A 16569-nucleotide genomic window follows, 5' to 3' on the forward strand; every position below is an offset into this window, starting at 1 on the left:
CTGAATGGGATCTTGCCCTCCTTGAGCAATGTGTGCTGCTCAGGTATTTCACATTCGTCTCCCAGGATGCCAATGCACCCACTCTCAACACATACACACATTTGAACAGTGTAATTGGCCATTAACAAAGCATCTCTGATCTGTCATTTGAAATGCCAGCATGAAAGAGAATCAGGGGAACTCGAACAGGAGATGGCACCAAAACAAAATAATTGCCATTATTTTTCTCCTGTCACATCAACAAAACTGGCACTGAGGAGCAACTTGGGTCATCTTAAATCATCTGTTACATTGCTTTCAGTCCAATTACTGCTCTTAGACATTGCACCAATTTTCCAATACATGGGTTAATCTTTTTCCATTTATAATTTGTCACAAAAATGGTGCAATTTAATTTGTTTACCAAATTGCTTGTAATTACTATGAAGAAGTACCAGGCAATTTATTCCCAAATCTATCAGTATTCTGCAGACAAATAAACGATCTAAGCGATAACACATCAACTATTCTGTAATAGTAATGTACTACCCAGCAATCTAATAGGTTTCCTAGATTAATTGGACAAGCTAAAAAAACATATTAATAGACTGTACACACTCCATAGTTATTGTGTACAACCATTTAGAAATTAATAAGAGAACAAATTACCCACATGTGACTGTCAGAATTGTGTATGAGCTGTTAAAACTAAAACAACGCAACACGCCTGGAAACTAATGGAAGATCAAAAATAGCTATAAATACTCACATTCTTCAGGTTTCATTTCAGTGACCTTCTGAAGCCACAACTTCCATGTGTCACAGTCGCAGGGTTCATGTGCCTCTCCTCGACACTCCCTAATAAAGTACATAAAAAATGTGGACGTGCATAGTTTATATTCTGAATAAACATGAAGAAAATCTAAAACAAAGCACTCAAACAAGAAAGGACTTAAAAAAAAAAAAAGATGCTGCAAAAGCCTTGATTCACCTTCAGACGGCTAAATCTGCATTTCATCTCTACACTGTCCTTGTTATGGAAATGGATAAACCTGAACCCATGTTAGATCCATTTCCCCTAACAAATGTTGTGTCAATTAAACTCCTGAGGGTACCCACCAGCCATTTTCAAGAACGCTATAATGAAGCGAGGTGCACTAAGATATCATCATCATAAGCAGGAAGGATTAATTATGGTGGGTTTGAGGTTAGACCAGTGGGCAGGAAGGTAAATGCAAGGGCAGTGATGAATATGAAAAACAGAACTCACTCCAAACTTTCAAAAAGAATTAGCAATTAATGAGCTTATCTTAAGGTTTTCTTCAGTTCACAGAAAGCCATCTTCTCAACAAGAGAAAAATAATTTAAAACAAGTGCTCTTAAAACAAAAAAAACTTTTCTTTCACCAGTATTAGCTAATTTCAGCTAATTTTGAAAAGCCAAGACTTTAGTCTAACTAAAGTCTGCCAATTTTATGAGCAGTATAAATCTAAAGCAACACTATTCATCTACTGACCAACAGAAGAGGTGGCCCTTGCCGCAGTCTACTGCTGGGGCCCGAAGTAGGGGAAAGCTTAGAGGGTCCGCATTGGAGGTTCCAGGGCCCTGAGCGTTTAGTCGTACTGCTCTCTCACATCCCGCAACAGGACACCAGTGTATTGCTGGATTGTTTTCCACAAAAGCCTTAAAATGGGAGAGAGAAAAGAAAATTTAAATTGGTCAGCAGTTCAACAAAACATTGGTGCTTTAGCTGATGAGGTTAAAGAGAATTAAACCACTGTACAAGCATAAAGATTAAAACAGACTCTGAAATGCTGTCAAATTTCATGAGCACAAAGTCCTAATCTTGGCCTATGAATGCCTTTAACACTAATGAAGAGATTTCTCATCTATTCTGGGTTGTATAGAAGATCTTAGCCTTTTTTTAATTAAGGACAGACAGGTATTGATGAAAACACACATGTAGACAGGTGAGGACAGAGTTATTATTGTTTAGTTGTGAGAGCTACTTCTTAAGAAATATATACAAAAGCTTGTTTCTGAGAAGAAACACTTATCTATAGAAATCAATGTGGAAGTACAAATAGAGTCTCGAACTAACAACAGTTTCCAAGATTTTGACCTGAACTCTGAGGCGTTTTCCTCAGAGTTCATCTCCATCGATAATACAGATGCTTATTAAATTAAATGTACCTTTATGTCAAACTGCAGGTATCGCCTGTCCATCTCTCTGGAGACCACGCTTTCGATGACTTCTACTGGCACCAGCTGGTAACAATCATAGGCTGGACAGAAAATGTTGTGCGCTTCACCCTCTTGGATCTTCAGATTGAGAAACCTTTCAAAAGGACACGGCTTTTACAGAGATCAAAAATTTATGCATGTAAACACTAATGAAAACTTCACTGGTATCTTAACTTCAACTAAACTTCCCCTTCAATTCTTTAAGATTGATATTTTAATTTAAAGCTTGAAAGCAAATGTTGACAAAAATGCAATTTCTTTATACATTTTGCAATATATGAAGCAACCAGAAGTTATTTATTCACATAACAATCAGAGTAAACACTGACAGGGGAGTAAAACTAGGCTTCAACCTTCAGAGTTTACACTGAACACATCAGAAATACTTCACCTTTGTGATGAAACTCACAAGTGAGAAAAAAATATCTGAAGTATTAATGAGGATTTGTATTTTTGCACCTTTGTATTTTATTTTTTATTAAATAATAATGAACATTTATCCTGAAAAAATGTCCATGAAAACACTGCAGTTCATAGCAGGATTTTTCCCACAATGCTGCAGTGCAACAGCAGACCAGATTAAACAAAGTGATTTAGAATAAATAAATCACCGAATAATATTATTGGCATGTTAGAATTAAAACATACTCATTTCACCAAAAATAATTACTGTTAATTAAAGTACAAAGAAAACTGTACAGTGTTCAACAGAACATATCCTTGATTAATACACATGCAGGTTGTTTTTCCTTCCACCATTCTCTTCCTGTCCGACAACACAGCACAGCTTTTCTCTATCCATGTGAGCCTTGACATTGGTGTTTGTAGGAGACCCACACTTAAATCAAATCCAGATTTTTGGATTTCTGTTGCTTACCCTTCCCAGCATGCTCTGCAGAAATCATGGCCACAGGACATGTCAACAGGTTCCTCAAAGAAGGAGATGGAAGACATGCAGATACCACACTGAGAGACAAAACATTGAGATAGAAAGATGACTACAAGGCCACAATGAAACTTTGAAGTCTTAGCATAGAACACATGCACCGGTCAGTCATTATTTTTTATTTAAGCCTAAACACTAAGAGTATTCTTTATGAGAAAACATTCCACAATATTTAGAAATGTAAACAGACTTCATTATCCTTGGGAATATAACTGGACAGGAAAGCTGTGCCTAATCAGACATGTCCGTGGGTGCGAGTCCACACGATAACAGAGGTTGGTTTATGAAAGATAACTATGCTGAGATTCCGACCTCTCGAAATCAACGCGTTTCACAGATGACTGTTCTGTTAGCAGATGTATTTTCTCACACCCACGAAAAAAAAAAAACAAACAGGGCCAGACATACAGGAGCTGTTCTACTGGAAGACTGCCCCAAACAAAAAGACAAAGAGGTGGCAGTGTGGTTCAACAATGAAACTATTGATTTAGGATGGAGAGCATAATAAAAATCAACTTGCAGACTTAAATGAGTCCTTGAGTGCACTTGGCACAGTGTATTTATGCTCAAGAAGAGCCAAGAGTGCAGATAGTGTGAGTCAAATGGAACAATTTCTCACCAGACAATTAATAAATTACATTTGTAAGTTACTGAAATTATACACCTTGGTTCATTTTTAAGGCGAACTTGAACTGCCGTTGAGTGTCCCAGCCAACTACGTATAAATATATCTCTCGCTCTTGATTTATAGTAACACTCTAAACTTTAAATTTCCAGAGCTATCAATTTTAACTGTAGCATAAGGTAGCCTTTCATCACATTTATCTTTCTATTAGAAGCACAGCCATCTTGGTCATTCAGCAATAAAAACCCAAATCTCGCCCTTCTAACATTTTCCGGAAAGAGTGTCAATATTTACTCGATTCTCAACTTGTTTAAACCAAAATCAATAAAACCGTTTTTTTTTTCTCTTGGGGAAAGATGAGGACGGATTCTGTTAATGTTTATATTTGTGGGTGAGACAACTGGCAAGCACACCAATTACTTCAAACAAATATAAAGATGATCGTCTGGGAAAAAATAATGTGTTTGGAACCATGGAGACTTCATCCAAAATCAGCCAGATGTTACACTGAGGCTAGTATGCTCAGGGCCATTTGTCAAACTGTTCAGCAAAGCCTTATGCTCTCTACGGACTGCCACTTATGCAATGCACATCTCCATTAAATCTACAGCTGATTTTCTCTGAATTAAAATAAAAAGAAAATACCAAAAGGCCTTCTTTTCCAACCCCCTTCTTTAAAGCAATGCAAGTCAATTTATTCTCCAGATTTTTTGAAACAACTCTTTACTCATCCCCATGGAGTCTGCTGATGACAGACAGAGAACTACTTCGACAGGAAATGTAATGGAAGCCTCCATAAGCAGTGTATTAAGGCGCTGCAATGCCTTTATGTCACGGTGTGTACTGAAGAGAAACCTTATTCCAACCTGAATGTTCTGTATTAAACGGATCAGCGCCACACAAACGTCTAAACTGGGAAAAAAAGGGAAAAAAACCCGTAAATTTCTCACCAGAGAGGAATCGTCATCTCCCGCCAAGAGGCTGATTTGGTCTGGAGAAGTGATGGAGGAGCGGGTGGTGCGAGGTGTTCGCGGCGACGGCAGTGTGTCCCAAGCATTGTAGCCACTAGGGGGTGGGTTGGGCATCTGCACCCCTGAACGCTGGCAGCATTCCTCTGCGTTGCTCATCCAGGCTTCCAGAAGCTTCTCTCGATCCCAATCTGACAAAAACATAAAGATGAACTCATCATACTGTTTTTCTTTCGGTTCTGACCTCCCAATTCAGACTTTTACAATCAATTTTTTCTTATTCTGAAGGCAATAAAAGAGAAAAACTGAGGGTCATTTGTTGCTGTGGTAGTTTTTAATCAAACTGACAATGAAACACAAAATGTCCAATTTCCATATATTTATTCATTTATGCTTTAAGAGTATCCAAGTACAGGCTGATGGTCACAGCATTTACAGATCAAAAATAGATTTTAAAAAATTATGCATTTAAAAAATAGGATTTTTTTTTTTTTTTTAGCATTTTACGTACGATAACAAATTATAGTTAGTTAAGTGATTGGTCAGGATTCATGTTTCTCTAAAAAAAAACAAGCAAGTAAAGTAAGCAAGAGAAGAATTAAGAGTATAAATGATTTCAAGCTTTTATAAGCAATTGTAAGGACAGACTAAACAAAGAGGTATAAATCCATAAACTATTTTTAATAGCACAAGCTACAATTTAAGTTCAAAATTCTTCACAATTACATAATTTTCTACAAATAAAATGGACATAATGCAGTCGAACAAGATTACAAACAAATCAAGTGTTTTGAAAAATGTTACAATGCAAAAAAAAAAACTAAATTGGGTTGGCCCAGTTTAGTTTTGGCCCATGAAACCAAGAAATTGGTTTCATGAAGAAGCTTGTATTTTATTCACAAAAAAGTCATCTTAAGACATTCATTTTAGCCCTTTTGCTCGGGCGATGCTAAATTAAAGTTGACATAATTTAGTGTTTTCATTGGACAGAAACTTGCTGCCACCTGGTTTTGTGTTTTAGAACAGCTCCCCAACTTATAGAAACACAGAAAGCAATTTGAGAGTCTTTGAGGATAAACTGGGAGTGACTTGCAGACCGTGCCTCAGTCCAAATATTCTCCCCTCTTAAAATAAGGAACATGACCGGGTCAACTCCAATTAGGACACTATCAGCCTCGAGACACGCTTCAGCAGCAATCAAATGCCTCCGACTCCAAATGGCCTCATTTAGATAATGAATGTCGCAACAATCCCCCCATTTCCATTCAATTAAAACCAATCAGTGAGCATAACCCTATCTTCCTGCCGTCAGCTATTAAATATGAGTCTGAAATTAAAAGTTTTGTTTCACATTTAGAAAATGTAAATTATTAGAAGCACAGAAAGACTGACAAGCAGGCAAGCAGCAGGAAACTTGATAAGTCAACTAAAAAGACTGATAATGAAACAGAAGTCAGTAAGTGTGGGAATCTGTGAAAGTTTCCAAAAGCAGCAAACGATAAGCCGTTCTTTTAGACGTTAACAAAAATCTTGAAAGGTTTCATCCTCTTCCGACCGACAGGCGGTATTCCCATGACACAGGCGAGTAAATATAGCACTGCTTGATTTTCTCTAAGCTCCCACAGGCGTGTCCTGCATGTAGCGTCTGCAACTCAACAGACAGCTACTGCATTTAAACCAGGTTCAATTAAAAAAAGACGACAATTTTGAAAAGTTTCAAATTGAATAATGTTTTAAACATTACAAGCTTTTTAGAAGTTGTATCAAATGGCAGATGTTAAGTGAATCCACTTTGAGAATTGGTGTCTAAAGGCTGCAAATTAAATCTGAGCTCTAACACCCGGACTCAGTAGTTAGTCCAAATCAACTTGATAAGGGAATGAGTGAACTAGTTCACACAGAGATTCTGACAAAAATAAGCCAAATAAGTTTTTTAAATCTTCCCTTTTTTGTAATTATGTAAAAGTAGGACAATTTAGTTGGAAACATACCTAAGCAAATATATGTACATTCATATTCAATAAATTACAATTGCATTTTGAAAATAACTTTTAAACATACCTAAATTAAATATACTTCTCATTAAGCCCATATATCTGTATTGATATATATTTTTATTAGTGTGATGTAATATTCTCATCTTAAATGTGTTATTATCTGTAAGTGAGAAACAAACACTGAAATTTATTAACTTTCCAATAATATTCTAATTAACTGATTAAGTCTGTGGATGCTTATGTTACCACAAATGTATCTGATGAAGATGAAGAAACTTAGAAATAAACAATAAATCAACAATATTTTCAAAACCTGTAAGATACCCATAAATATCTTAGTTTCGGAAAGTCAAATTTGTAATCTGTGATGATGGGTTTTTTTTTTTCACAAATCTATTAAAAACAGACATTTAAACATTTCTGGTCAGAGTTTGCTCAACAAGTTTTGGGTTGGTATTGAAAACAATCTGACTAGAGTAAGAAACTTGATATGTTGCAATCTTGATGCTACTATGATGTCATGAAAGTTTAAAGGTTGCTCTCAGGGATTCAAATAATTCTGCTTTGTATCAGACAATGTTGATAGTTTACATAGGGTCATACTTCAAAGCCCATATCCACAAACCCACAAAGGAATGGGTCATCAGCTTGTCAAAGCTCAGATTCAAATTACACCAACATGTTATGTGAACCAGACTTTTTTTAACAAGCAAAATAACAAAAATATCAACCTTGAGCATGATTTTTCAGCATAGATGAAGAGTTGAGCATTTGAGTCAGAAATTGATTGAGGTCATTTTTCTGATCAGTATTTTTGTTGGATGGTACTGCAGGGGGAACTGAAAAACAGGCTGGACACGGGAAACAAGCGATAATCAGCATGAGTCCCGTTATGTGTTCCCAGCTGGTCAGAATCTGGTCCATGAACTTAATATAGCTGAGCAAATACTTCAACTTAGCAACATCACTCTACAGTGTAAAAGTTGTTGCTGAAAGTAGAAAAATGTTTTTTTCAGTATTAGTGACTGGTTTGAACTTATAACAGAAACATTGAACCCAGAGTTGGTCTGTTCTTATCTTTTCGAGAATTCAGCCAATGTCATGGAGCAGGAATGCTTGTAAAATCGCCAAATTAAGATAGGATTCTATGTGAACACTCAGAGACAAATAGTAAAATTTTGCAAACCTTCACAAAGGGAACTTCTCTCAAATATGCCCAGTGTGATACACTTCTGTTCCTTACATACCCATGTAGCCGAGTACAAGCTCATGTTCAGTAAAAGTTTCCTGTTTTTGTAGTTTTAGACATGCAATCTATTTAGACATATAAGCTACTTGTTCAGATCCATTGCTCCATAAATATAAAGAACAGAGGTCTCAGATATGTGCTGGTGTTTGTGTCTCACAGTACCGTGGGCACGTAGTAAAGCTTCTGCAGTGAAAAGAGGGGCTTGCAGCATGTCCGCCGTCTCCACTATCAGCATGTCCTTCAGCCTCCGCAGGTCCTGAGGCCGCAGACCCTCATACAACTGAAAAAGAAAAAAAGGTCAGAGACAAGAGAAGAATTACCAAGTTTACTGATGGGAAGGGAAGAGATAGGTGTTGAAAGTGGTTAGAAGGTTAAAACAACAACTTTGACTGCAGCCAAATAAAAACCAAGAGAATTGGTTTGATAATAGGTGACAAAAGCAGATCAAAGTTCCACAAAAATGCTGAGAAAAAGAGAGAACAGAGCAATCTCTGTAAATGATTACTGGGATATGACTTAGTCATGGACATTGACACAATAAAAGACAGAAGATACAGATGACAAACATCAGCGCAGACTAATTTTTGTTGAATTGTCTAGACAAGGCATCTGACACAGAAATATGGCAGTAATTTGTATTTTTAGTATTGGATGTTTGTCTTAACTAGCAGCAGGGTTCATGGGTGTGCTAATGCAACACCCAATTTTAGATAATATAAGAAAACATTTGAAATGCTAGGTCTAAATAAATAATTTTACACCACCAACAAACAAAGTGACCCCAACTGTTTGGGTTTAGCAAGTGGAAGGTATCCAGTATGATTTAACTTGTAAAAAGAGCTGTGTCTGAGAGAGCAAGAGCAAAAAGCTGAAACGTTTTTTTAGTGCTTTGTTAGATTCTCAGCACTACAGACAAAGCTACACTAAACAATGGTCCAGGCAATGTTGTAAATCAAATCAGGCAGTGACAAACAAAATGAACTGTTTCTGCGGGTTTTATTCTGTACCTCTCTTCGATCGAGGGCTGCATACTCTGCTTCTATACTCTCCGCCTCAGGGGCCAGAGAGAAGACCATCTGCGACTCCAGGCTCAGGGCCAAATCCTTGTGGTGCTGCTTCTCGGCACAGTCACATGGAGTCTCGCGGTTTTCGTTCTCCACAAACAGGTCTGCTCCTCTCTGCAGCAGTAACTGAGCAAGCAACAAGAAAAGAAAAAAAATGGCTTGAATTATAGGAGATGACTGAAAACACTTACAGCACAACAAGCGATGCAAATTGTTATCACTTTACACATCTTACACAGAATCTGTGGGAAGCTTTGTGTCTGGCCTTGAGCTCCTAAAACTGGGCAACCAGTTCAACTTAGTCAGAAAACTGGGATTGTTGGTTATATCAGATCTTGACCAATCAACTGCAATCCAATCATATGTAAAATGAAATCCAATAGTATTGGATTTATATTACACCCTATTTTAATGTATTATTCTTCCCAATGGCCAGATTTCGGCCCTTAAAATTATTTTATTCAGCCCCCGAAAGGTCAAAGGTTGTTTTTTTAATAAGGTGACAGTTAAAAAGTTTGAACACCACTAGATGACAAAATGTTACTTTAACTCAAAGCCCATCCCAAATGTCCCCATGACATACAAATTTAGGTATGCAAAAAGCTTCTGGGATTGTGAGTGGTGAAATGGTCAGGACTTACAACACAAACAGATCTAATGTGACTTAGGTTAATTAAGCACCAATGGTTTTTGGTGATTCTATAACAGAAATAAATGCAGTTTTCCAAAGTGCCAGTACTTGACACAGTTATATTCCCTCTAGTTTCCAGCACAACGTAGATAAAGAAAATGATAACATCCTAAGAGAATCGGACTACAGTTTTGCTCATCTGGTATTTCTTTGCTTCTCGCTGATCATTTTTGGCACTAAATTCTGTGGTAAATAATGTGGTTTAGCAGTCATTCTATCAGTATGTGTTTCTTTGAGATTCCAGACACACCTCGGCATCTGACAAATGTTTTCTGCAGAACCAGTGCAATCTTGCAACAACTCAATGTCAAATCCGACACTTGGTAAGTGCATTGTTTTAGTGGGAACTTCAACCGGCATCGAGTCACGTAGTGCAACGGTTAAGTGTTAAATCTGTCTGATTGATTTGAATTCAACTCTGTCAAGATTTTGGCCTTTGTCTTGTGAATACATATGTGATAAACCAGAATACTTTTAATTCAACACTCTGTGCGCTACTCTACCACTGCAGAACAAAAATAAGAACATACTACTGCAACTTCACAACAGACGTCATCAATACAGCCCATCCAAGAGATAGACAAGCGGTAGAGTACTGTCTTGAAATAAAAAGTCCACTCTCTTGAGTGCTGTACATTTCTCCCCTGTACCACTGCTTCAGGGCAGCATCTTCAAGATGCTGACAACAGATTTGGGAGTTGATTTTCAGTCCTTTTTAGACCTAAAAATGCCCAACAAGCTCTCTCTTAATGAAAACTGCCATCTTCCATCCCATCTGGCGCCTGACTTAAAGTGGTGCCCTGCATCCATTAGCGATCCAGCTGCAGGGTTCATCTATGTGCTCCATTAGGAGTCACTCTCACTTCATCTAGTCAGAATATGCCTTTTTAAAAATTCTTCCTCCTGGTGCTTCTCTGTAAAATCTTTTCAGTTCAGCTCAGTGGTATAAGGGATAATAAACTGAAAACAATGCAACATATAGCTGCAATATAACACATCATTCAGATTAATAAGAAAGTGCAGTGTGTTTTTTTATGATAAACAATAAAATGTCCAGACATGAATAAATTGCATGTGTGCACTTGTTGTGCATAAAGAACTAAAAGGAACCGTAGAGATAGATGTTTTTCTTCTTCTTTCTTGGAAGACCAATCAAAGTTAATCTTACCGTTACTTTTATGATGAGCAACGTCAGTTAAACGACGTAATTTAACACTCAGGTTTTTAAATTATGGTTATCGCTGGGAATATGTTTAAGACAGTAAGTTTTTAAAACCTCACCTCAACCGAGGTCCTCATGCCTGAGGCGGCTGCATAGTGCAGGCAGGTGTTTTTCTTGTTGTCAGTGGCATTGATTTCAGCACTCTCATACTCTCCATGGTCCAGCTTTGCCCCAGTCCAAGACAAGACGACCTGGAGGCATTCCGTCCGACGCTGTTCGTCCTCGTAGGGCCGCGAGATCCGTGGCTGCAGCGCTCCCTCAGAGGTCAGGATCTGAGGCCCCATGCAGAGAAGGTGCAGAGATGTCTCATTGTGCACATTGCGCTTGTTAGGATTGCCATCTTTGTTTATGAGAAACGACCTAGAACATAAAGGGAAATATGGTTTGGTATTTTTTCAATAAGCGCAGAGTTTCCTCCACATGTAATCGATCGCGGCGCACCGCCACAGCAAAATAAAAGCTCCCACACCCAGAATTGATTAATTTTTTTAAAAATATAAATATCATGAAACTTTAAAGTTTACTTTAGTTTGAAAATGCAACACCTCTGGACACTATTAAGTAGGTGGAGACAAAAGTCAAAAGAAATGTACCTAAGGAAGGTTGAATTGAATGCATTTTCAGTTCAAGGTGTTCAGATGTTTAGTTCACATCTCAATGACAGTAAAGTAGTTAATTAATGGAGTTTGACCTTCATGCGTTATGTTTCAGATACACTTTGAAAAGGCTTCATGGCTTAATATCTGATAATAATTCTGTTGAGACTCATTTCTCATCCTGAGAGCAAGGGACCTGAGGAAAACATTGAGGTTGGATGGAGATGCTCAATGTTCTTTACTGGGATGCAGTTCTCTCAAGTTTTGAGAAATATAGAAATTATGAGTTCCCATAAAACACAAAGTTAGAGCTCTTTTTCAAGAAATCCAGAAAAATACAATGTTCTGCCAAGCTGCAAATTATGGTGTTAAGTTACTAGAGCACAGTTGTAATTTCACAGTGTACAATTTGTACAGTGTGAATACAGTGAATAAGTGTTTTTCAGAAAACATTCAGTCTGAAATGCCCACAATTGAAACCTTGTTGTTTAAAAAAAAATCTTGGAGGAAACCCTGAAACAGTTTGCAATTCTCAATACCCATTATTATGCTTTTATTATTTAAGCCCCTCTATCAAAAACTTGATTTTTTTTAGCGATTAATTCACTGGTTGTAATTGTAGATCCAGGTCTTTAAAAGTTGATACTGTGCTTGACTTCACAGAAACATCTACTTTGATTACAAAAACATCTTTTGAAAACTAGAAATGAAATTGTTTTTAGTTTCCTTTTTAGTTCATATGGAAACTACAAAACAAAACAAATTTATAACCTTGCAGTAATTTTAGACAGGTAAAATTGCCACACAGTGTAGGCAATTTAGTTACAGGAAGAAAAAGAATGGTCTTAGTGAGTCAACAACAAATGAATACAAGGCTGTTAGCTTATAAGATGGAGAAGCTCTTGGAATCCAAACCTTTTCCAACCCAGCATGTTGCATTCCTGAGAACAGATGGCTGTACAACAGGACAGATGGGAAAGGGACGTATAGAGACAAAACACCAACACTTTTCTCTTATAATACATTCATTTTGCACACATAATGATATGCCAGACAATTATTCAAATAAAGCAAAGGCAATTATCTCCTCATCAATCAATCCTCACTGACTTCACCTAGTGAAAAAAAAAACGAGACTGGAAATTTAAATCAACTTTGTGAAAAAATAGTTTTCTTTACAATTCAACTTTTATTTGAGTTCTGACCTGAGTAGGCGCATCATGGCGTGCCGGGCAGCGTAGTGCAGTGGAGTGTTGTGCTGGTAGGACTCTCCATATGTGGCATTGGGATCCAGAGCCTCCTTGAACTGTGGGTTGCTCTCAAAGAGCTGGCAGGCTAGCAGCTCGTCCCCGTTGATGAGAGCCTTACGGAACTTGGTCGCAGTGTTCCCCATGTCTTCACCAGCTGTGGGTTCAAGCTCTCACCGAAGCACAGCCACAGTTTTAACTCTTCTTCAAGCTGTTCAAGTCAAATAAGCCAGCATGTTGCATGTTCAGCATGCCCTAAAGGAGACAACAGAAAATATTGTTTAGTTCAACAAGGCCTTAATAACTCAAAAATTACCATAAGCATACATCCTCAATGTTGCTCAAGCTTCTCTCCGACCAACACTAGTGTCAGCATCATCAGTGCGCTGAAATTCTGTCGATTTTTCCCCCCCTTTGTATAACTGAACATAGTGCGCACAAAGCTCACACAGAGCGAAGGACAAGACTTCCTTTAGCATCACCAGGAACTTCCGCCTCCTTGTGCCAACGCTGCCCCTCCCACAGAGGCCAGAACTCATAATAAAGCACCATAGCTCCACATGGGGAATAACATGCAGCAAGTCAGCATTCTGCTTCCACCAGAGCACCATATGGTCCTGACGATTTGGGCACCGAGAGGCTGATATGTACATGGTATCTATCTGATGGACATCATGCAGAGAATTGCATCATGGGGACAAAATGCATGTGCTATATGTGCTTCTCCACATATAGAAAATACTATTGCCAGAAACTAGTTTTATACTGTGTACTTCCTTGTCACAACCTTTTGAATCTTTTCACTGTCGGATTACAACCAGATTACAACCACATACTTTGTGGATTTTATATGGTAAAGTAACACAAACCAGTGTGTAAATGTCATTTGGAAGGACATTAACATAAGTTTTTTAAGTATTGTTTTGGATATTCAGTCCCATTGGCATTGATTAAAAAGAATTGCAATCTACTGTCTTCTGAAATTACTGACGTAGATAAAGGAAAACAGAGTCCACCAATGTAAAATTTGATTTCAGATGCATTGACATGAGAACTGGCAAAACACAAATTTCTTTCCCTCCCCCACCACCAGGCACATACAGACAGGATAAATGTGGCTCCCTGGGGACACAGAACTTGAACTGCAGTTTCAACTGTCTACACCTCTCAGTGCTTTGGTGCTTGTTATCAGCAGGCAGAATGCTGGCTGGGAAAGCTCGGAAATTTGTTCTGATAGAGCGAATCAAGAGCTTGCATGAAAATTATGGATGCCAGGAATGTTCATGTAAACTCTGTCCAGCATATTTCTGTCTTTGGTTGGAATGGAGCTAAGTGGAGTTTAGGGAAAACATTTGAGATAAGTGTAAACACACACACACAAAGAAAAAAACTCCACCAACAATAAAAATAACACTCAGTTGTTAGTCATGTGACTACCGATGACCTCAAGTCATGTCACGTGTCATTCAGTTATCTGATTACAATCTTGTGCTTTGTATTTAAGCAATGGAGGGAGAGGAGACAAGGCAAAGAAATGAGTGCATCTTCTTCTTTACCAATAGAAAAACACTCCAGTTTGTTAATCAGAACTCAATGAACTATGCAGGCATGGCACAAAAGGGAGTATCAGTTGTGAACCGGATTTTCAACAGAGGCATATAACCTGTTTATTTCAGCTGCCACAATGGAGAGTTAGATATCAACAGGTAACAGGAAGCTGAAGATGTGACAGTAAAGTTGTCCAGCTTTATCTGTCGGAAGAGTCAATTTCTGTGTTTCACGACACATGCTGGACTGAGAAATGTTTGGGAAATATCACATTTAAGATAAGGGTACTGACTTATACACACAGCCTGCTATTTATAATTTGTAATATTAACGTCAATAAAATAAGATGTAAAAAACAGTTTAAGGACTGGGTGCATTCAGTGACAGTCATCAGGGAAGATTGAGTTTTCATGTTAAACAGAGAGCAAAGCATTTTTCAGTGATAGGATGTCAGAAACGACCTATAAAGGAGATTGGATGTTATTATATAAGTAACAGTTCATAAATAATCATTAAAATTTATCATAATCTGTTGTTTTATTGACTTTTTGCATTGTTTTAAACTACATTTTTTTGCAATCAACACAACTTTGGTATGTTTTAATCAACCCTCAGAGTATTTTAGAACAAGACATACAGGACATGCCCCAGGTGAGGCACTGGTTTGGAAAATCATGCCTACTCAGTTCATATTTGCCCTCACTGGGGCTCAAAGTGGTATCCACCCATCGCTAGCTCCTTTGTAGTTACAGCATATGAATAACTGATTTAACACTGGTGTTGAAAAAAATCTTGAAATAAGAAATACCAAATGATATCATGCTCGTTTCATTTTTAGGTTTCCAGAAAAGGGGGCATAGCTAGGTTTCTTCTCTCTTTTTGTTGTGCTGTGTTTGTGGAAGTCCAATAACCTGTAGGATTGCCTTGTCTCTTGAGGCCAGAGATTTACAAAGTGATAGGATAGGAAATCAGCAACACAATCTCTGAGTGTTTCATTTCCATTGCGCACTTTAACTGAATATGCAAAGATAATGTGCTTACAATTGAGGACAAAAATATGAATTGTCTAAACAGTGCTGCTGCTCTGGAGCACGTTAAGTGTCAAACGTGTCATGTGGGGACAGAGATCACACACGATCACAAGACAAAACAGTCACTCTGCAGAAACAACACGCTGAGCAGAGACAGGCTTGATCATTTCATGGACAAAAAAAACACTTGAAGAGTTACTGCACAGATGTATTACTAATGAATCCGACTGACAATAGTTAACGACACTCCCCCAAAACAGCGCCAACCAGCCACATCTCAGCGATCTAAACATCTCGCTTTCATTAAATGCCAATTTGTCTGATGAGCTTCAACTTCTCACAGAACTCTTGATGTGGGCCTTGTACCCTCTCGTGTCGAGTGGTGTTTACCATTTTCGCTAGCTCCAACTGTCAGCGTGTTATGTTGTCACAATGAAAAGCCCTCGATATTCGCTCTGTCCTGGTTACATTTCTGGTCAATAAAGACATTCACTGACCTTCGTCTAGTTTAGCTGCAGACCACTCCGATTGTTGTCGCCGCTGCTATTCATGAGAAAACACGAGTATCGTTAGCAATGTGGTATTCAAAACAAAAAAAACCCGTGACGCTAGCATCTGCGTGTACGAACGTCAGCGCACGCGCTAGCTGGGAAGCTAAGGCGCTACCACCAATGCTAGCCAACTTCACACTAACTAGAACAGTTGACAAACTCAGTAAACACAGTGTGACAAGTACTGCGACTTACACGGATGGTACTTCTCCCTACAGGAGACCTGACTTCGTGGAGTAGCTGCAGGTCACAACCGCCCAAAGGAAGCTTCTTCTCTAACGCAATCTTTGTGTAGAAACGCCGCTCAGAGGAGAGATGTAGCCCATTTCATTTTACTGGCTGACCATCGGGTTGCCAGGTTTCAGGATAACCCGGAAACAGGCTGAGAGAGGATGAACTTGAAAAGTTATACCTCCAAGACTGTTATAACTCACGTTTATATAAACATTTAATGTCATTTTGGTTCCATGGATGAGACTCAAACACATTAGGACACGGGTTTTTTTTTTTTTTTTGCTACAGACTCCAAAAAGCTCACTGATTAAATTTTCAGTTAATGTTCAACAAATATTGAAAGTTTAGAGTGTTTGGATAATACTTACGCTGTGTCA

At 38.1% G+C, this 16569-nt stretch overlaps 1 protein-coding gene across 3 annotated transcripts in view; it reads right to left on the bottom strand.

The window, feature by feature from the left end:
- LOC129367506 (ankyrin repeat and IBR domain-containing protein 1-like) overlaps window positions 1-16293 on the bottom strand; it is a 35925-nt gene extending 19632 nt beyond the window's left edge. Inside the window, exons 1-10 of one of the 3 annotated variants that reach the window (XM_055042013.1) lie at window positions 16154-16293; window positions 12787-13083; window positions 11045-11345; window positions 9016-9198; window positions 8171-8288; window positions 4745-4953; window positions 3101-3189; window positions 2173-2317; window positions 1496-1662; window positions 749-837 (exon numbers count right to left, since the gene is read on the bottom strand). In XM_055042013.1, coding sequence (XP_054897988.1) covers window positions 749-837; window positions 1496-1662; window positions 2173-2317; window positions 3101-3189; window positions 4745-4953; window positions 8171-8288; window positions 9016-9198; window positions 11045-11345; window positions 12787-12974 — 1489 coding nt within the window. In that variant the 5' untranslated portion in view covers window positions 12975-13083; window positions 16154-16293. Of the gene's footprint in view, window positions 1-748; window positions 838-1495; window positions 1663-2172; window positions 2318-3100; window positions 3190-4744; window positions 4954-8170; window positions 8289-9015; window positions 9199-11044; window positions 11346-12786; window positions 13084-13155; window positions 13239-15904; window positions 15986-16153 lie in introns of those variants that run through there. The other 2 variants (XM_055042012.1, XM_055042014.1) reach the window with 2 other exon arrangements.
- Between the last annotated feature and the right edge of the window lie 276 nt (window positions 16294-16569).

Source organism: Poeciliopsis prolifica, unplaced genomic scaffold, assembly GCF_027474105.1.
Source record: "Poeciliopsis prolifica strain line A6 unplaced genomic scaffold, Auburn_PproV2 SCAFFOLD017, whole genome shotgun sequence".
Classification (NCBI taxonomy): domain Eukaryota; kingdom Metazoa; phylum Chordata; class Actinopteri; order Cyprinodontiformes; family Poeciliidae; genus Poeciliopsis; species Poeciliopsis prolifica.